General features: G+C 34.9%; 1 protein-coding gene across 3 annotated transcripts in view; it reads right to left on the reverse strand.

Moving 5' to 3' along the window:
* brun (trafficking protein particle complex subunit brun) overlaps positions 1-21,964 on the reverse strand; it is a 48,421-nt gene that overhangs the window by 17,653 nt on the left and 8,804 nt on the right. For all 3 annotated transcript variants that reach the window (XM_071595017.1, XM_071595018.1, XM_071595016.1), the window contains 12 exons: positions 20,945-21,139; positions 19,925-20,226; positions 18,907-19,027; positions 18,406-18,687; positions 17,245-17,386; positions 15,341-15,599; positions 12,747-12,887; positions 9,542-9,743; positions 6,739-6,857; positions 4,255-4,415; positions 1,514-1,659; positions 219-304 (listed from right to left, as the gene is read on the reverse strand). In XM_071595017.1, coding sequence (XP_071451118.1) covers positions 219-304; positions 1,514-1,659; positions 4,255-4,415; positions 6,739-6,857; positions 9,542-9,743; positions 12,747-12,887; positions 15,341-15,599; positions 17,245-17,386; positions 18,406-18,687; positions 18,907-19,027; positions 19,925-20,226; positions 20,945-21,139 — 2,156 coding nt within the window. The remainder of the gene's footprint in view (positions 1-218; positions 305-1,513; positions 1,660-4,254; positions 4,416-6,738; positions 6,858-9,541; positions 9,744-12,746; positions 12,888-15,340; positions 15,600-17,244; positions 17,387-18,405; positions 18,688-18,906; positions 19,028-19,924; positions 20,227-20,944; positions 21,140-21,964) is intronic.

Raw genomic sequence — 21,964 nt, forward strand, 5'->3', positions numbered from 1 at the left:
AGCACAACACTCAAACATGTGTGTGTTTGCAGGACACCTTCTCGGGGAATTGCTTATCTTTTGAAAATTTCTCCAATTTCCCATCACACTTCTATGGCTTTAATATCCTCTTAAGAGCCCCTGAATTTTCTAATTTACAGGTCATGTCACCTCTCTGAGTAAAGAGTACACATCAGTAAAAATTAATTTGTAAGAAAAAAAATAAAAAATGCACTCACCATATTGGAAACTTTCAATTCAAATGGTAGAGGATTGCTTACTTTCATTGCTACTTCGCAAACTTCACCTTCCACCCATGAGAATTCTGTTCAAGGAAAAAATATAATCAAAAATTAAATAATGAAATGAAATTTAAATCTATGAAGAAATATGTAATTTAATTGGTACCAGACATGGTGTCAAATGTTGAACTACCCTGACCAAAAAGTAAAAGTTAACTTTATTTTCTCTCCTAAACAGTAGACTTAGGGGAGACAACTAACAGCTGAGGTCATTTGCACCATTGGGGATGGATGGGAAAGGAGGAAAGGTGGAGAGAAACCTGCATCGACATTAGCCTACTCTTAATGAAAGGCACCAAGGGGTCCACAGCTTCGTGTCCCATTCAGTGGGCGTTGAACTCACTCAAAGTGCTCTCCACAAAGCACCTAAAGTAGGCATCAGGAGACCACTGAAAATTATCAGCTCCCTCCAGGATTTGAACCTACACCCTCTGGGTGGGAAGCCAGTACATTAGCCACCGCACCGTCATGATCCCACACTCTCCTAAGCATCTTTATAATGTGTCACCAGTAACTTGGCAAATAGGATAACAATTTAGAAAAAGTGGATTGACTTTGGCCTTGGATTGACTTTGATCAAGAATTAGTATTGAAGCGGACATGATTCTTACACAAATGAATTGAAATTTTTTGTTCAGTTGAAACTGTTTTCACTATATCTCTCACAAGATGATGACTTACAGAGAGTACCTTAACTGTTTCACTTTGAAATAATGGAAAGCTTGCCATTACTAATTATATCAATATTCTCTTCGTATGTCACTTATTATATTATGGTTCCACTTTACTGCGGAACTACATATTTTTGAGTGGATAAACTATTGTTAACATTGGTAACACATACATAACAAGCCATACCTTTGAGAGACCCAGTGACTGCTACATTTTTACACCTCAACAAACATGACAATATATGCTCAAAAATCTGCATCACAATAAATTATCCTTTAACTCCAAATAAACTCTTACTCCATTCATTCAATTCTGCATGCAAAAATTTTTCACCCTCTATCTAGCTTACTAAACATTCTTCCCACTATCAGAGTTCACAATATTCCATTGCCACTTCATACTCCACACAACCACTTTTCAAAGATATAGTAGTTAACAATTATTTTAATGAACAAGCTTGATTACATTCTTGTTTGAAATAACTTTTAGAGGTTGATTTAATATAATTAAAATCAAAATCAAACATTTCACAGCAAAATATAACACTGGTTATGACTCACCCATTTTCCCTGAATTTTTTATTGTTGATCTTTCCAGAGATCCAAAGTGAAGTGGCGTAAATAAGAAAGGCCCTGAATCTTCTTTACTTGCTTCTTGGAGTCTCCTTGGACGTAAATGAGGGGCAAGGTCCTGAACTTGAAAACTCCTGTAATCATGCATTGAAATATTGTTTGTAGCAAACCATAATTTATTAAGTTCCCTTCTTTAAAGCTAATATTTTCTGGCATAACTTAGTGAAACTACATATTTCACATTGAATGACAGCACTCATTTTTTTCCTAAACATTTATCGCACTAAAGCTGATTCTATGCTTTTCAGCATCATCTAGAGATCATTATTCAGAAAAATAAAAACTCTTAGATGGTTCATGTAAGGGAGTTAGTTGATTAGGTGAAGGAGTACATTTTTTTTTGATTAACCAAAAATCTAAAACCAAACATCTCAATGATGTTAGTACAACTACACTCAATTATTTTATATCAATAAAATGGAAACTCAAGAATTCCATGAGCATATTGTGCTTGGATCAAAATATCATGAGAAAAATCAGAATGACCTCATTAGTGAACTGGCTGAAGTAAGTCACCCTACCACTTGAATGCTGATGTTTCATTCAAGTAATTTATTCACAAATATTCCTTGTAAATAAAATCTTCTTGCAAGCAGAAACCATACTGGGGAAGAAATGTGTCACTGCTCCATAGGTTTCTGAATCATAAACTATTATGGACAAGGGTTACACATAGAATAATAATAGAGTGATGATTATTCACAGTAACTGAGGGAATGGTGCTTGCAGATAATGAGGACCTAGAGATGGGGGTCGTTCAACAATTCCTTTGGAAAATATGGATTAACTTACTCCATTAACATTCAATTTATTTGCAAAAAAACTAATATATTTAATGTTCATTAAAATATTAAGTTATGCACAAAATGGGTAAAAAGAGGATACAAGTTGGCTCAATAATCAGCAATTAATTAAAGGATGAAGTTGAGTCTAAAATAAAACTTTCATGGGTACTTCATGCATAATACAATTTGGAAATGTGCGTTGGTTGTTCAAAAGGCCTAGAAAAAAAGAGAAAAAAAATTATTTTCGGCAGAGTTTTAAATATTTTTAAACATATTATTCTTTCAGCTAGATAGATTTTTGCCAATGTTTCACCAACTTTTTTAAGTTGTCCAAACAGTAGTATTTCAGAAGGTCCTCAAATAGGGTATCTGTGTTGACAATTACCTCCTCGTTTGACATGGATCATTTTCTGCCGAGCCATTTGTTCAAGTTTGGAAATGAAGAAATGTCGCTGGTGGTCAAATCTGGTGAATATGGTGGATATTTTCATAATTTCAGCTATATAATTCAACATTTTTTGCTATCTAAACTGTGCAGGTGTGCACCCATGCATTGCCTTGATGGAAAAAAATTTTTTTCCTTGCCTAATAAGGATGTTTTTTCTTGATTTCTTCCCTCTACTAGTTTAATAACAGGATAATACTCTCACTTTATTTCTGTCCTTTTTGCAAGTAATCCATGAGGTAGATGATTCTGAGTCCACCCCAAAACACTGTGGCCATCATTTTGTCAGCTGATTCCATCATCTTTGCCTTTTTCAGAGCTGGATCCCCTTTAAAAACCCACTGTTTTGACTGATCCTATGTCTCTGGAGTGTAGTACGTAGTGTAACCATGTTTCATCCACAGTTATGTATCGATGCAGATACTCATCAGGATTTCGATGGAAAAGTGCCAAACCTGGCTCTAAATCGATCACACAAATGTGCTCATTCTACATGGAGACAAAAGTGGCACCCATCTTGCCGAGATTTTTTTCCCCACCCAATTTCTGGTGCCAAATTAAAAGCACTGTACCATATGATACACCTGTGGCCTTAACTATTTTGTATACTTCGATTCGTCATTTACTCGAAACCATAGAGTAGATTTGGTCAATCATATCAGAGGAAGTCACTTCAACTTAACATCTCGAATGATATTCATCATTTGTGGATGTATGGCCATATTAAAACTCCTATAGCCAATTGTAAAAGTCCACAAACACAAGAGCAGGTGTACCATGAACTTCATCCAACTCAGCTTTTATCTCTTTCAGTGTTAAACCTTTTAAATAGAAGCTTTAATTCACTGCATGAAAATCATATTTTTGTAGGTGAACATAAGTTTGTTGTTTCAGTCGACAATGAGAATGAAAGAATGAATGGCTATTGCTGACACTTTAAAAGCAGGTTAGGGAGAGAGGAGACTTGCTAAAAGCAAACCTTTTCTGATACTAAGAGTACCTTCTCTTGAATTTTCTAAGTAGTTATTGAATGACCCATGCACAATAACAGTGTCTGTAGTTAGATGCCGTTGGTATAATGTGGTGTCATTCAATAACACCACAGTAACAGCATTGGTTACACATATGTATGCATATTGAAGTCAAATAAGACTATGGGGCAGATAACATTCCTACTAAAGGGTTCATGAAAACATGGAAGAAAGAGCTTTTTTCCTCACAGTACATTCACCTACTTTTCAACTGAATTTAATTTGAAAATAGATTCATTTTTAGTAAATTAAAATTTTTGACAGTCGTCTATCAATGGGCTGACAAGTCTCAAACATGCTTTATAGTTATAGCTACAGCTGGGAAAATTTATGAACTTTTTCCATGACCTAACTGTATCACACTAATATTATAATTCTTTTGTAGACTAACAATGCTAAATTTCTTACAATGCTTGGGGAAGATGAGTGAGGTTTGCAGGAGGGACCACCAGGCCAGTAGAAGGCAGCACCAATGGCACAGGAGATCCATCTCCATGGGCAGTGGTCAGCGACTTCAGCAAGTTGCAGAGTTCTTTCTTCTCCACAATGCTCATGTGATGCCACATTGTCTGCATTAAAGTAAAATTTGATTTTTCAATTTTCGGTCCCCATTTGAGATTGGAGAAGGAAGAAGGGTCACTCAAACATAACCTATCATTCAAAATTAACATTCAAAACAAAGATATCAACATCCACTTCTGATGGGTTCACTAAATTGTATTCCTTGTGAAGAGTCCCTCATCTTCCTAGTGTTTAAGACATTTAGGGGAAACTCATCAAAAGGATCAGCAGACTGTGAAATTAGATCTTTGTATAGAAGAAAAAAAAATATTTTTTGTTAAAAGAACTTATCAGTTCATGTTTAACTTTTTCTCTTTCTAATTTCTCTTTTGTGAAAAATTTCCCCTCTTCTATATATTTTCCATCCTATTAATAATTTTTGTGAATGACTCATTAACAATATGCAATCATCCCATTGTTTAAAAAGTAACCTATGCAGATGACATTAACTTCTTTTTTTCATCATCTAATGTTAATACATTAGGCTCTGAAGGCCACTTACTACTTCATAACATTTTTCAGAGGAGCAATTGAAATGGTTGGAAATTGAATTATAATAAAACTTAGATAGTATTATTTTAAAATAATTGCCATCATAATTATAATACAGCATTGGATAATAATCCACTAAACATGTCATCCAGTGCAAAGATTCTAGGAGAGAATTTCTTGCATAGTAGAAGGTGGGATGTCCTTTGTGTCAGATTTCTGAAATCATCTATTTCCATGAATATTTTGTTCTGTGTATTTCAGTAATTTTTACAGCATAACTAATTATTACCTTGACTTATGGTGTGGTACACAATTAAACAAGATTGTTGTGCCTCAAAGGTAGGCTATATGAATTATGTTAAATTCGTCTTTAAAATATGCATGTATTTAAAATAGCAAATCTTGTAGATCATACTTCAAAAATTTTGAAATTTTAACATTTTGATACATTTTTATAGAACAGAATATGCATTTCATTAAAGCAAATGCTAATACTCATAATTATTTCACTAGAAGACATAATGATATAAATCTAAACCACCATCAAACTGCACCAACACAATATTCGACTAGTCACATGTAACAGAAGGTATAACCTGGTTCATTGAAAGATTTGCACGGTCTCTGTAAATTCAAAGGAAAACTTGGGACTTAGAAATTCCATCGGGTCAAAACATTGGCAGTAATGGAGGCAATAACCAAGTGGAACACCTGAGAGGAGTTCACTCAGGCAGAGCACCGGAACTTGGGTTATTTTAATGAAAAATCACATAACAGTTTAAAAGAGTACATGGGACAGTAAACCAATCAATTTTGTTTGTTATGTTACACATTTGATGTATGCGTTGTAATATACGTGTATAACTATATTCAATCTCCGACTTGTTTTGAATTGCATACACCAATCTTGGGACAGCTTAATTATCATCATTTGCTGTTCATAAACAGGGTCCTTTGCATGGGTTAAGTATTTGCTACTAATACTAAGGATGACTAGAACCCCTTCGTGAAATCAAAGGTGATATTAGATTCAGTTTGAGTCATTAGATCAATGTTTTTATCATGGCTGATTCGTATTCTTTTAATTGAGTGCCAGTGCAGTGGTTGACATTAGAGCATAGGTTTTCGGAGCAACCAATTCGAGAGATATTCAACATTTTCAGTGAAAAAGAACTTCTTAGTAAGTAAGTCAAGTTATTTTAATATGAGAGAATAGTAGTTTTTTATCCTAAATTATTAGCACAGGGACATTCATGCATAGAAATATTAGAATAATCCATAACCCAGAGGACAAGGTACTTATTTAACAGGTTTTACTAAAATACCTGTGAACACCAGTTTTGGCCATAAAGAATGTGACTGGCTGGCTTAATGCAGAGGCAATGAGGACATTTGATTTTTATGAACCTATTTTCGCATCTAAATGTTAACTTTTAAGGGCTATAATACAATGAAGTTTTGTTTTGGCACATATTTTCAAAGTTAATTAAATTATTACACTGTATATTAAGGTCATAGCTTTAATACAATGCACTTACAGCGAGTGCTTAGGCTAAATACTTTAAGATGAAGGGATAAACTGTGAAAGTCTTTGGCGAATGTAACTGAAGCAATTCTCCAGGTAAGAAATATTATATGTTTAAAGGAGAGTAATGTAAATCATGTATGAAACAATTCATAAATGTGACAGAAGTGAAAATATCCGTCACCACATTTCCTGACATAGCCTAAAAACCAGGCTTCTTTTGATAATATCAAATGTTTACCTAGGGGTTCCTCCTGGATGATAGCAGCAGACAATTACATATCTAATACTAGAAGAATGAAAATGACACCCACCTGCAATAGGAATGTGAGATGCCTTGTTGCAAGAGCTCCGTTACCCATGCTTCTTGCAGCAACAACAAGCTCTCGCAGCACTTGAATTTGGAGTTTTGGCCAGCCAGGATGAAGGCCATCTGTAAAAATGAAATGGCCAATAAAGACCTTCTGACTGGCAATAAGAAATTTTTACAGTCCATGATTTTCATGAAGCATTACTAACCACACAGCACTAAAAACTATAGGTGAAAATTATTTTTCACAAATACTGAAAATTAATTTTAGCATGATAGTAGTCCAGTAGCCAGAAAACACTAATTCCATTTTCCCTTGTATGTGTAAATGATGGATCAATGATATTTTTACCATTCTGAATTAAAAAAAGCTCATTATCTCCAGTCATAACAATGCTATTTTTTTTAAAATAGGAGGGAATTGTTTACCTTTAAACAAAGAGATGGTAATAAACCAACCTATTATGAGATCTTTTCTAGAAAACTCACTATACACTTTGTAATATAGATGTATGTATCTCTATCAACATCATCATAAACACTTTTCCTCCCATGCTATCTTAAATCTTTAAGTAGTTCCGCAGGGATGTTGTCTATCCACACATCGTATTTGATTTCAATTCCCTCCATGCCTTTTCTTCTAGTCATCAAGTATGCCCGGACCTAAGCTATCTTCATCTACATCATATTCTCTTTCTATGTCTAAGCTTGCTGGCCTGATGTCTTCCTCATATAGTTCTTCTATATATATCTCTCTTGAATTTTCCCTGGTTTAATTAATGATTTCCCTGAATCATCTCTTTGTGGGCATGGTTTTCCACTTCTCAATTCCTGACAGGGTTTTTAATTTCCTGTATCGTGCACCATTATCATCCTTCCTCGGTAAACTTTCCACACCCTTACACCATGTTTTCCACCAAGCTCCTTTTGCCATTTTTGTTACCTTCCTCAGTTAATAATTTAACTATTTGTACATACTTCCCTCAATCTAACTCTGTATTTTTATTCTTTTACTCTGGAACCTCGCTTGACGAGCAACTTGAACAGCAGGTAATTCAAATATTATGGTCCTGAAAGTGACATTCTTAACAAGCTACTTTTCACATAACGAGTGACTATGAGAGGGGAATTCTCAAATTCATTGCACACCTGCTATGGCAGTTTGTCTCTAGCACTCTCGTTCTGCTAGCATCTTAGTATTGCTAGCGGTCACACATTTTTCCAAGCTTGTGTTCAAACATATTATTAGTAATTTGTTGTTAAACTTTTAATAATATTTTGTGCAGAGTTTTAAAATTGACCCCCAAGAAACATCCGTAAGATGAATAGAGTGACTAGAGTATCTAAGCAACAGTTACACATTCTCACGATTTTAAAAGGTCTACAGGGTCTGTACAACAAGTATTGTGACTGGTTCACTGTAGCCTCAATGCAGTGGATGGGAATATGACTGGTCGGCTTGGTAGAGGGGTCCCCCACTACTCAGATGCATTTTAGTTCAGTCGCCTCCAGGCATGCGTTGAGACAGGAGTTGGATTTTTGTGACGTGTGATTTTTTGTGGTGTCGTGGCGCCAGCATGGAGCGCACTGTCGAGCAACACTACGCAGTGAAGTTTTGCGTTAAACTCGGGAAATCCTCATCAGAGCCCCTTCAAGTCTATAATAGGCTTGTGGGGATGATGCCTCAAGCTGCACAAGAGTACCAGACCTTCACAGAAAATTCTATGATAATCCAAAAACCAGTTTTTTGCTTCAAATTGGGATTAATAAAATTGATTGGAATTGTGGATGTGTACTTTCATTAATAAATTTGTTTTATAAGTAAAAATCGATATTTTCACAAGTTTTCTTAATTTTTTAAAAAGTGTTTTGTTGATTTATCCCTGTTTTATGCATTCATTTTAAATAACAACTAATTAGTAAAGCAGTTTTAACTATTGTTGAGATTCATAATAAAATTTGGTTGCATATGCTTAGTCATTATCCAGATGAGTCACATAAAAATATTCAAGTGGTTAAAACACTCGAATATACTTGGAAGACCAATTGTATCACCTTTATGGAACTTTTCTGGCATTCAAAAAACCATAATTAGGCATTCTAGAAAGTTGCTATCCCTTCAACCCAAACAACGGGCACCAATTGATATTTTCACACTTTAACTGAATATCTATTTTCAGACCCGTTCTCCTTGCCGAGCTATTTAAAAATGTGATGCAACTGATTTTACTCCTGACATGATGTCCCTACTTTAGAAAGTGCTCTGAGAAGACACCCACTTCAACATTTAGATAGAATTTTAATGTAGCTCAAATGTACACATAATGTACACAATTTAATGAGGTTCTATTTCAAGGTTTCAAGTTTTAAATTCAAACTCACATTATTTTGTCCAAGTCTTCCTTGGAAGACTTGGACAAAATTATGTGCCCAAGTCTATATGAATCCTCTCTGTAAACAGAACAAGGAAATCAAATTCAACAGAGAGTAGCTTACGTCAAAGCACTACTTTCAAGCACACCCACCCCCACAAAATCCCTTCGTATAGTGTATTACATGAACATGAGCTATTAAAATAACACCATTAATCTAACAAAATTAAATAGATTACTTCACAAGTCTTAGTAAAATAAAGCATAAATGGTTAACTGATTTTGTTAGTAGCAAACGTTTGGACTCAATGACTTAACTTAATAAAAGCATTTATTCTTCCAAAAGCCAGGCTTATGCAAAACATTTTTATTATTGCCATATGCAAACAATGTGATGACGAAGATCCTGGGGAGGGGAGGAGGAAACAGACTCACCGCCTGGGAAGACAGTGGGGTCAAGAGAGACTTTGTGGCCACGAGTTAAGGCCCCAAGAAGTAGTGAATGGCAGGAATCCCACTGGGGCTGGGGGTTGCTTGGGGAGACGTGACGCATGGCTCCAAGACGAAGGCACATGGAAGCCTTTCGCCCGAAGCCCATCCGCCAGTACAAATCCGAAAGTGTAGTGAAGCGCTGTATCTACAAAGGGATATAGTGCAACAAAACATGAGGTTAATTTGGCATTTTAATGCAAAAACACAAATGAAATATGCAGTGCAAGAAAATCTACACTAGGGCAGGAATTAGTGCAATTGTTCTGCAGGCTTGCACGGCATTGTTAATCAAAGCTGAAGAGCATGTCACCAAAATCAAGCTGAAATTTAAAAATATGTGATGCAGCCGAGCCAAATGTTGTCACCTTTCATCATACGTTTCATTAGCACAAAATATGCAGTATCAATACTAATCACCTGTGACATCTCTTTGCATGGTATGCATTTGTTCCTGGTTTTACATGATCAAAGCACTAGGGTTTCCTTATGATGCTGCAATTTCCCTGTGTAGCAAAATAGACTCATGTAAAGAATGCATTTGTGAAAAACCAAGATAAAATTGATTCAACATAAACTGAAAAGGGGAAAAATAATTAATTATTTTTGTACCAACAAGGGAATGCAAAATGTCTACATATTAAATATTTGACGAGAGCTATCTACCCTTTAAATACATTACAACAAAGAGTCAATAAAACAAAACAGCTAATGAAATAAACACCCAAATCTATCCAAACTGAAGCCAACCACATAATTTTTACATACAGTGGTACTTTAAGGGAAAAGGCAGGGATTCAGAGGCAAAATTAACATTTACTTTAATTCAGAATTTTACTAAATGAAATATATTGCCCTCAATGTTATTTCTATAGCAAAATATCTGCTATATACAATTCTTACAGATTACACTTCAACATCTTACCCAATAAACTGCTCCTACGTAATGGTTTAGGAAAAATTATAATGCAAGATATAAGAGTTATTAAGTAAATGTGCAGCATATATTTTAAATAAAATTAAAATGAAATCAGAGTACACAAACAACCGTAATGAAATAGATGAAATGAGTAATAAATGAGAAATATTACATAGAGGCATCATAAAAATAAATAACATGAGACTAATATAAAAAATATAGGGAAGAGGTCATTGAACCTAAAAGTAAAAATGAGTGAAACCCTATGAAGGAGAACCTACAGATTGCACACTTGTTAAAAAAAACTCTGATAATATTGATAGGCATGCAAATCACAGAACAGTTTTTGACAGCTATCTGAAATGATGAATGGTAAGATAATGATTAAAAAGACCTTGGATGACCCATAAAACAGCTAACAGAATTAAAAGAAACATGCAGGATACAAAGAAAATCATACTATAGCAACAGGAGTAAACAACTATGGGAAGAATAAAGAAATGACAAATGATTATATGTATATATCTGGGTAAAGAGAATCAGCAAAAATAATTACTTCTTCCAGCAGGCTATTGATTAGAAACAGCAATCAAGTTACCCAGGTGAATTATAAGCAAACAAAATGCGAAGCGAATGACTTAAGCATAAACATAATGATCTACATTTCGCAAATAACTTATCAATTTTAAGCTAGGAAATAATTGAGAAAAAAATAGATAAAGTACCACTAGAGAGGTAAAGCCTAATTAAATACAATACTTAGGATAAAAAATAAAGCTCAGGCAATTTCCATAAAAACATTGAAGGACATACAGGAGATAAATTCAACAATTGAAGGGCATAACTGGATGGAGTGAATACTCCGATTTAAAAATCAACATTTGACACATATGAAGAGTCATTAGTTTTAGTTGATAATAAGTCTCATCAATGGGGAGAATTCTGTGCTGCATAGAGGTGATCTACAACAATGCCCATTCCAAAGTAAGTAATCCCTCTTAACCAGAGTATTTGTGTCTGATAAATCTGTTATCATTAGAAGATAAAATAATTGAAATGAGATGTCATAAGAATCTACAAGAATATTTTTTAACAGAAATACATATTATAAAAAAGCTATGCTAAATTATGAAAAGAGCTTTTGAGATTCTACCATAAATATTTAATTAGAAAACTGGAATAATACTGGCATAATTTAACAGCATGAGGACTTCTTCTTTTACATTTATTGTTTTCAAGTGAATAAACAAAAATGCCTTTCATTTTATCAGAATACTGAGATATTTTCAATTAGATAATATTAAAATAGTCTTTCGATGTCTCCTTTCGTTCTGTACCTAAATTTACTTAAACCTTGACTACATACATTTATTCGCTTGATCCTCAAAATTTTGAATTTGAGGTTCAACTGTAGATTAAATGATGATTACATGTACATCAAAGAGCAGCAGCATCTAGAATCACAGCTGAAGTTCTAATACTATGGAATAAGGGGATAAAAACTGCTGAGGAAAGATGGGATGATTTTAAAGTGATAAAAGAGATCTACAAAAGAGACAAAATGAAAAGTAGTTACAAAGAGTTTGGCAACCAAGGATTATCAATAGATAAAAATAATAAGCCCATTCAACAAATAAAGGAGAAAAAGAAACATGTTGGACAGTACAGCTAGATAGAATGAGAAAATTTCTTAGCAATGGAAAAATGAACTCATTAATAAAAGATAAATGACTATGAGGAGGTAAAAGAAGAAAAATCAAATTTATTTGGGTATTATGCTTCAGGGTTGAGAAGGTATGACACATTTACATGCATAAATGAGAGACAAAACTACATATGAAATGGTGATGAATAAGGCAGTTGGAATAGATAGTATCCCAGTAAAAATACTAGGAAGTTTTAGGAGAAAGAGAGTAAGTCAACTTTATAATCATAACAATTATTTTGGTTATTATGAATGATAGAGATAGGTTGCAGGCTAATTTCTGTAACCTTATATTAAAGATAGCAAGCAGGTACAGATGCTATCATTAATTTCCACCCAATCCTTGAACACACACTGTCTCAAAACAAATCATAGTGTCCCATCACTACACCTCTAAAAATGACACAAGAAATAAGAAATCACACAAATGACAAGTAATGCATTTTTAAGAGGGATGTAATATTTTCAGGTAATTTTTCAAGGAAACTATTGTATATAATTCCTATAGTTTTTTTTACTATTTTTACCTTCTCCTCTTCATCAAGATTTGGGTTGATTAAAACCACATTTTGGAGAAAACTGGCAGCTTGCAAAGGCCTGTTTAGTTCGATGGCAACACGGGCAGCCTTGAAACAGGCTTCCATCTCTATAATCCCAGCATGTTGGTACTGTGAAAGAAAAAATATGTCAAGTTACCATACATTAAATAAGAGATAACAAACATTTTGAATTGGAAATTTTAGCTCAGTGGTAAGATGGAAAAAGGACGAACACCTTGAATTTCAATGAGTAGCTTGCATTTGCCAATAAAACCGCAGTATGTAACTACCTAAAAGGTTGGTTTTATAGACAAGGGCAGGATTCACTTGCACTATTTCCCACAGAATTTGAAATTCAAACATCAGATAAGAATGACCAGTTCTATTCTGTGTGCAGTCCACAGGTTCCAAAGAGACAGGTAGGCAAAAAAATCACACAGCTTGGGTAAAATTGAGGGTGTATATGTTCACCAAGATTTGAAAACAGGCCCCTCAGTCAGTAGCAAAATGCTCTGGCCACTAGGCTTATTACACCCCTATTTGCAACCCAAACCACAAATGTGAAAATTGAGAAGTAATGACAAGAATCAATATAGTTTTAGGGGCTCCTTTTTTAGAAAAAATCAACATGATCGGAATAACTTAAAGATCCCTAATCTTAGGCTATTGCTTAAAAGCCCATTTCTATTCTACATCCCTTTCCACTGGACCTTGCATACCATGCCTTGGGTGGATGATGTCCGTGATGCAGTAATCAGGTGTAGGGGCGATGAAGCTCAAGATTTTTATGAATCCCCAATAAAAGTATATAGAAATTAGAGCACGACATTTTCAACAGTATAAAATTTCAGAAGACAATGTTTATGTTTTTGACCTTGTGCAAATGCTTAAAATTCTTCAAAAACTCTTCCCTACATTAATACACTAGCGTAGATATGTCGGCCATGCCTGGAAGGCACCATGAAACTCCTCGACAGGAATGTCTCTCAGGAATGTCGTAACATGCTATTGAAGGTTTTCCACAGTCTCCCAATGCTTTCCTTTCAGCTCTCTCTTCAGTCAGGGAAACAAAAAGAAGTCGTTTGGAGTCAAGTCGGGACTGTAACGGGCAGGGTGCTCTGATGCAGGAAGTTGGTCACGATGAAGGACGTGTGGCAACACTTGGCGAAAACTTTGTGCAGACCTTGCGCATTTCCAGGTCCTCAGTCACTATCCCAAGTACCACAAATGTGGACATGTGTAAGGTGTCAGCAATTTGCTGGATGCTCAATTGACAATCAGAATGCAAAACTTCACGCACACGATTCATGTTTTCATTGGTTCTGGCCATTGCTGGGCATCCAGAACTTGGTTCCAAGGCAACCTCCTCCAGGCCCTCCTTGAACATCTTGTGTCACCTCCTGGACTGTGACCTTGAAATGCAGTCATCCTTGAAGGCCCCTTGAAGATTTTAGAATGCTTCAGTAGCATTCTTTCCAAGCTGCACCCAAAACTTGATGGCGTATAGCTTTTCAAGCAAACGTTCCAATGCGCCGCGTTACAAAGTCAAAAAACACGCCTCACGTAAAAGTATGTCTCTTGTCGAATTCCAGGGAAATTGTTCAATTAGTTTCCATTCATGAGGCATAGTGGTTAGCAGTGGACAACATTAAGATTAACCTACACTAATTGATGACGCCATGAAGGAGGTGTGGCTGGAACCTCCCTCCTGCCATGTTACAAAGTCAAAAAACACACTTCACGGGGAGGTACATCTTTCCACTCAGACTGCTCGGAGAAAACTGGCGACCAACTGCATTGGAAGGGCAGACCCCCCACCACATTTCCCGACTGATTTTACCACGCTGTCAAGGATAGTAGCATCACAATAAAATCATGCGCATTACTTTCATAATGATCCATGTAAGTATATTTTCAACCAGTTATGCATGCACACAATCCTATGAACTATTGTTACAAGCTTTTTCACCTAACCCAAAAGTAGTCATACAATATAAAGAAACTGATGTACACAAAATGCCCTGAATATATAATTTTGTTCATACACTACTATGAGAAAAATGAACTGACGAAGTCTTTGGATCACCAGGTCTCTTCAGACATGGTTCTTTTGTGTCTATTGATGAAGAATTACCATTATCTTAATTCACAATAAAATGGATAGCGAAAAAGAAGTATTTAAATTCCACCAAAAAGTTCACCCTCGCCTCTGTGATCCATCTTACTGCTCATCTGTCTCTAACTCCTAATATAGGCAAATTGTTTCTTAATCAACGGCTGATATTGAAGTACCTTCACAATAAACTTTATCACAAGTGTCCTTTCACATTTTCACCTATTATAAAATATACGATATGGCAGTTTGAAAAGTCAATACAAGTCAGCAAGACAACTGGTACAACTTAACAATAGATATTTTAAGATACTATTTAAAAATATTGAAAGATTACAATTAAACTGGTTTTTTAGACTCATCAAAAACGCTTCCTCCTATTTTGTGCTCCTTTATAAATTAAATGCACTACAGCTCTCAAATTTCTAAAAACATAGTATATATTAAAATATAATAACATTTTCTTTACCTGGCTATAAAATACAATTGCTTCTCGGTATTTCTTCATCACTTCATCTGCTGACAGGCAATTCTTCAAGTCAGGAGCATTAGTGGCACCATTCATTGAGGACGACCCAGAAGAAGAGGAGGAAGGTGTTGAGGCCAACGAAGTAGTGGGAGATGATGTTGTGGGAGAAGGTGATTGAGCGGAAGATGAGCATGTTGTTGGTGAGGGTGTTGAGGCTATGGATGAAGAGGATCGGGAGGGAGAAAGAGTTGGGCTGGACCTGAAAATTACCAAGGAGAGCAACGCTTAATAAATTGAGAAATAGTTGATTTCATGTCAAAAACACGAGTTAACCTCATATATTTTTGTTATTAGCATGGTTACACATTCACGTACTTCTTATTAGGAAACGTGAATAATCAGGTTACAGTCTAGTACAAACAATGATTACAGAGATTTCAAATTTTGCAATAGCCTTAAAGATGATCCCTTATTATTACTACAAAATCAATGAAAGACCTTACCTTTATGAAGAGTTTCTATATTTCTCCTTTAAAAATTAATAAACAATTTTCATTCACCACAGTATGATCGTTTATAATAATTAAAATTTCAATTATCAAGGATAGAGAAAATATGCACTGAGTTCTCCTGATACTAAAATAAGCATTTTAAAGTTACCACATTTCTTACTTAACTTATAAATATGCATATTAGTTCTTTCAACATTTATTATCAATGACTATAATTATCAATAAGAGCCAAATAAGTAATAGCACATGTTATCTTTCAAGTACCGATTCCCTATTTTTTTGCTGAGTTATAGCTTCTCTCAGCTTTCTTGGTATGAACTTTCCCTGTCCTTGGTTTCTCATTTGTTACAGCTAGATTACAGCTTGAGCAGGTTTCCTTTTTTCTGTCTTATATACATGTCTTCTTTCTGATATCCTTAGGACTTTGTTTGACCATTTCTTCTTCTGCACCATTTGGTTCCTCTCCAACATTTATTTTTTACCTTATTTATTACTTCTCTCAGAACAACTAGGGTATATTATTTTCCCTTTCTTATGCTTACTCCTTACATCTCTTCCACAGACAATTTGCAATCTCATTCCACATGGTCACTCTGTAACACATCACCAAAAGACTTATTTAAAATCAGGATAGCTGGTAACATTTCCTTTCGTCTTCCAATAGTTTTCCGTATCTTTCTTATGATGATTCTTCACTAGGTCTGCCCTCTTTTCATATTCCTCTCAGCAAATTAACTCTAATCTTCAAATTACCCTTTTCATCAGTTACTATCTCTTTCCATCTTCCTTAAAGTATCTTTTATGGCTTTTTCTTTGGGTGTCAATTCTTTTAATTTTTTTGTACTTTTTGGGATAAGCTGCCTCTTCTGACTTAACAATTTTTCTCATCTTTTCTTGGATCGGACTTCTTCCATTCATTTAGGTTTACTTTTCTTATTAGCTCAGCTAATCTGATGTCATCCCTTTCTTTGATGTGGTCTAGCTATACTTCTGTTATTTTTATGCCCTTTATATTATTATTTGTTTCTAATCTTTTGCATTCAATGAGCATTTTATCTGATCAGGAGCATCCTTGAATCTTTCTCAAAAATCCCATCTCAGCCACTTGTATTTTGTTCACATATTGTTGTGAACAAAAATGACACAGAAAAATGTCATGTACTTGAGATAACATGAATAACAGCAAATATTATGCGGAGCAGAAGTAGAAAATGTTTTATGGCAGAAAGTCATTATGTTGGCTGAAGTGGTAAAATGTTGTAATAGTTTTGTAGTAATTTCAAAGTTCTTTCAAAAATTAACTTTAATTGGTTGACTACATAAAATATAACAATACATTAAGCTATAATGTAGTCAGCCCAAATGAGCCTTTTCAATATGAGCTGCACTAACCTTCTTTTTGCAGGGCTACCACCATTAGTCACTCCACTCAGTATTCCATCTGGGAATGATGCATTTCGTTGCAAGGGTGGTATCAGTGATGGATTTGGGTATAGCACACACACAGAAACAGAACAGTGTCCTTCATAGGCACCTGAAACACACCAAACAATAGTGTCAAATAAAAATCCACACAGACACACAGTAATTGAAAAGCATCCAAGTTCTCAAGAAGGAAAAAGCATCACCTATTTATTTATATTTCAATTTATTATTTATCAGGTCTCCATTAGGCATAACCACAATATTTACACTGACAATCTGTTTCTATGTTTCTAGTTTGGCTGGTAAGAATGAAATTTTAAAATGGATATGTAAATGTATACATAGTTTACTTTATTGCCAGAATAAAAGTAAACGTAACAAGGAACTGAGAATCACACCAGGATCATTTATAAGAATAAATTTTTATAAATTTCTTTGGAATACCCCAAGAATGAAGAATTCTAACCAAATATAAATCTAAATAAATTGTAAATATCTTAACGCAGAAAGAATTTTGGATGGATTTGACTTCAAAATTGCAATAATAACATTGCAGTAGTTATCATTGGGCATTACAAGTCAAAGATAAAATTATTAATAAGACTGATCAAATAGGGGTAGAGAATGATATAACATTTCATTAATTTCAAAAGGCCTGTGAATGGCCAAAAAACTTTTCCTCCAAATCCTCATGGTATAATTATGTTTATTGGTAAAGAAATTTACCAAAATTTAAAATAAACTGTAGACAGTCCTTTGACACTTCCTGCCTGAGTTGATATGGAAATGGTCTTTAGTAGCTGCACATAGCTATGAAAGATATGACTACCTTTCATCAGGTACTGGAGGAAAGAATTTAGCAATTTATTTATGGCCCATAAATAGTTTAGCACAAATATTTTTTCATATTTATGTTCAGAACTACTGTCACATCCACAGTATAATAGCTCAAACAATTACAGAATAGGCCTTTCTTAAGCTGTAATATCTAAAATCTAGAGTAGACCACGCATTTATTTGCATGTCTAGCCCTACCAGCAATTGAAAGATCCCAAGTAGGTAAAAGAAATTAAATTATACATTAGAATTGGTTTTGCAGGTTTTAGGACATGAATGATTCAGACTAACCACCAAGCCAAAGCCAATCATTAGCGGCCTTGAGTGTTTCAGCAGCAGATGCATAGGCAGCTGCTGCCTGAGCAGGTGCTCCAGCTTGGCATGAAAGGTCACCCAGCCTCTTGAGAGCTCGACCAGCCCAACGACGTCGTGCTGCCCTGGAATCTAGTGACAAGCCTACAAAATCTCTCCTCTCAAACGGAGCACAATATGGCAAAGTAGGTATATTTCCATCAGCCGAAGATGTCGGGGCAGTTATGGCAGAACCTGCTGACCCAGTGAGTGATGGCAATCCTGTGAGAGGGAAATATGTATAATAATAAGCACTTCGGACATCCTCAAGGACAATTTAAAATCTCATTGTTCAAGAAAGTAGGTTCAATATAAAGGAGCTAGATCAACATAAAATTCTCTTAAATCTTCACCTTTCTAATAAAAATTGAGTTAAAACTTAACTAAAATAAGACCCTACATTGGTTACATTTTATTGATACACGACTCTAGAAAACTTACCAAGAGGCCCTGAGGATGAACCAGTGCCTGTACCACTCTTGTTTCCTGCTAAAACAAGTCTTTTGGACTCCAGTACCCAGAACAATGAAGCAAGAAATTCTCGCATTGCAGATTCCAAGTCCTGAAATAAATATTCACACAAATTACATTTTGAATACCAAATTGTACAGAACTTTCATTTCCCTCTTTAAAATCAATACTTGGTTTAACTATAGTTTACCATTTATTTTTTTATTGCCTCATATGTTCACGCCCAAAGCATATCTGGTGTCATAACCCAGACATTTGGCCATGTACCTAGTGACAACTGTGTTCAGGTCTATTTTTTGGCACCATGATAATCCCAATAACTAAAAAGGATAGTGAATGTGCTAACTGAACTATCATAACAATAAAATCCTTTCGGAAAGGAAATATTATTAGAGTAACTGTGGCCCGTTTTTGTTAATGGTATGGAAAAAAGTTTTCTGTAAACAACCACAGTTGTTCTCTGTTAGCATCCAAGTAAGATTGTTTCCTTGTGTTTATTTTTACTAGGAGATCCCTGGCATGAGATACTCTCTTCATAAATAAGCATGCAGATTCGAGTGTATATTTACTTAGTTCAATTTACTTACTTAGTAACCAGGATTCAGGAAATGAAAAACACTAACTTTAAAGTTTATTTTATATCACTGGGATATAAAATTGTCATATCTTATTGACAAGTTAATCTTGATTTGAATAATTTCCTTTAATTTCAACACATTATATTACATGTAGTTAGCCTCAGTATGGTAATACATTAAGAAGCTTATGGGTCAAGAGTCATCCCCTGCCATCAATGTACTTCAACATCAAGCCTATAACATCTCATCCCTAGTGCATGAAATGAATGGGAAAACTACTATCCCTAACAGTTGTAATGATTATTGAATAATTTATTTTTACTCAAGAGTCTAAAATAACTTCATGCAGGAATATCATCTCCAAGAAAAATAAATCTCGGTCAATACATCAAAACAAAAAAATTACAAACCTGTGTGCCATTCAAAGTAGATGACTGGCCGCCTTTGCCAATAGCAGAGTCCAAGTCAGGATAAAACAATGGTCTGGTTTTGAAATTCGATGGAGTTGAGAAAGGTGCAGCAGGTGGTGTAGGGTTAGATGTGGAAGAGGATGAGGACTGAGTTGATGGGGATGAAGGCAAAGAGGAACAAGTTGAGGCTGTAGCACTGGAAAGGGTTGGAGATGACATATTTGCTGGTTTTAATTTGTGTTTAAGATCAATATTTGTAGGCCTCACTGGGCGACGTTCCTCAGGCTGCCCTTCATTTTGTCCTTTAAAAATAAATGCCATTTATTTTAACTCAAATAATATACCATTTCCTTCATTCCATCACTCTATAATTGATAGATTTCATCATCAAAATAAATGAGGAAAGATTTCTTTTTCAGCTCAACTAGCTAACAAGTGTGCCATGAAGTTTCCACATTTGCAACTGCCTTAAATTCAAAGGGTATTTGGAATCCAAGTATCATAAAAAGCTAACACATATATTGGGAATCTATTTTTGTTTCATTCTTTGATGGTAATTATTTGCAACTCAATAAAAATTTCTAAAAAAACTTTAACTAATACAGAAGATTCACAAGAAATTATACAAGATTTTATTAGCTATACCCCCTAGTGATATAAAAGCCTTAGGATGCTGCCCTACATACTGCTTACTGATACATAGTTGCAAATAAATATATTACAATAACATAGAGATATTATCAACTCATACATTTAAATGAACAATTTTATTTAATAACTATATAGAATGAGGTACACAGCTATTTAATTGACTCAGACATTAGGTTTTGCAATAGGAACCATAGAGAATTAATGGCTTGAGAAACCTTTATCGGTGAGGTTAAATCATGATTGCATGAGAAGGAAAATATAATTTCTAAAACCCTTAAGAAGCGGCAGTACCACTCACTGGTTTTTTTATATGGCAAGCAATATCTTAGCATTATCAAAAGAATGCATATGGTTATAACAAATTCATACCTATGACTTCAGCAGTTGTTGGTGCATCCTTTTGCTCTGGCGGAGGTGGGGGCGGCGGTCGCTTTTTCTTAGACCTGGGAATTTTTACTGGATGACTTCCATCCTCAATCAAATCTTGCAGTGGATCTGCTGATATTACTGGAGTTGGAGAGCCAGGAGATGGATTATCATTTTTCATAGACTCCCCAGCATCATCTGAAAAATGAACAAATCACTTGGAACATAGTATGCAATCATATTAGGACATATCTTTGCATTCAATTTCTCCTATTTATTTTACATCTTGCATTTAAGTGATCAAAATACACAAAAACAAAAAAATTACATTGGAAGTCACATTTCTCTATTCAAAGTTATTAAATAGCTGCTCCATTTCAGTACTTGTACATATGCATGATGAATTATTAACCAAATATTGTACACCTTAAGACTCAAAAATCCAGTATTTAGCTTTTCCTCACTATCATAAAGAAACTAAATGCATATATATTTCACACAAAACTGGTGTCAATCAGATAAAACTATTATTTCCTTAATCAGCATCACAAATGCTTTTTTCTCAAAACATGATGCCAGAGTTGAGTAAGGTGGATGATATAATATAAGCTGAGCTTCATCGCAATCTTGAGGCGTGCCAGCATAGAAAAGCAGAGGATGGTAACTACACTGCGAAATCCATTGACTTAGTTAAAGTTACTGATTTTTTAGTTAGTTAAGTCAGTGATTTACATAATACGATGTACATCTTTACTTCAATTGCTTCTTCACATCAATGAATCACTATGCAACAATTTCTGTGTCAAAATCATTTGTCTCGCCCAGGATTTGAACCCGGATCCCTCAATGTCCGGAGTCCAAACTTTCAGTGTAAGAGGGTACTTTGGTCGCTTAACTCGCTAAATCACTCGACCGGACATCAAGGGATCCAGGTTCAATCTGGTCCATGCAAATAATTTTTACACTCTGAAATTGTTGCATTGTAAACCACATTTAGCAGATGACTCTGTTGAAAAGTTACTG

Source organism: Hetaerina americana, unplaced genomic scaffold (genome assembly GCF_022747635.1).
Source record: "Hetaerina americana unplaced genomic scaffold, ioHetAmer1.1.p SCAF_7, whole genome shotgun sequence".
NCBI lineage: Eukaryota > Metazoa > Arthropoda > Insecta > Odonata > Calopterygidae > Hetaerina > Hetaerina americana.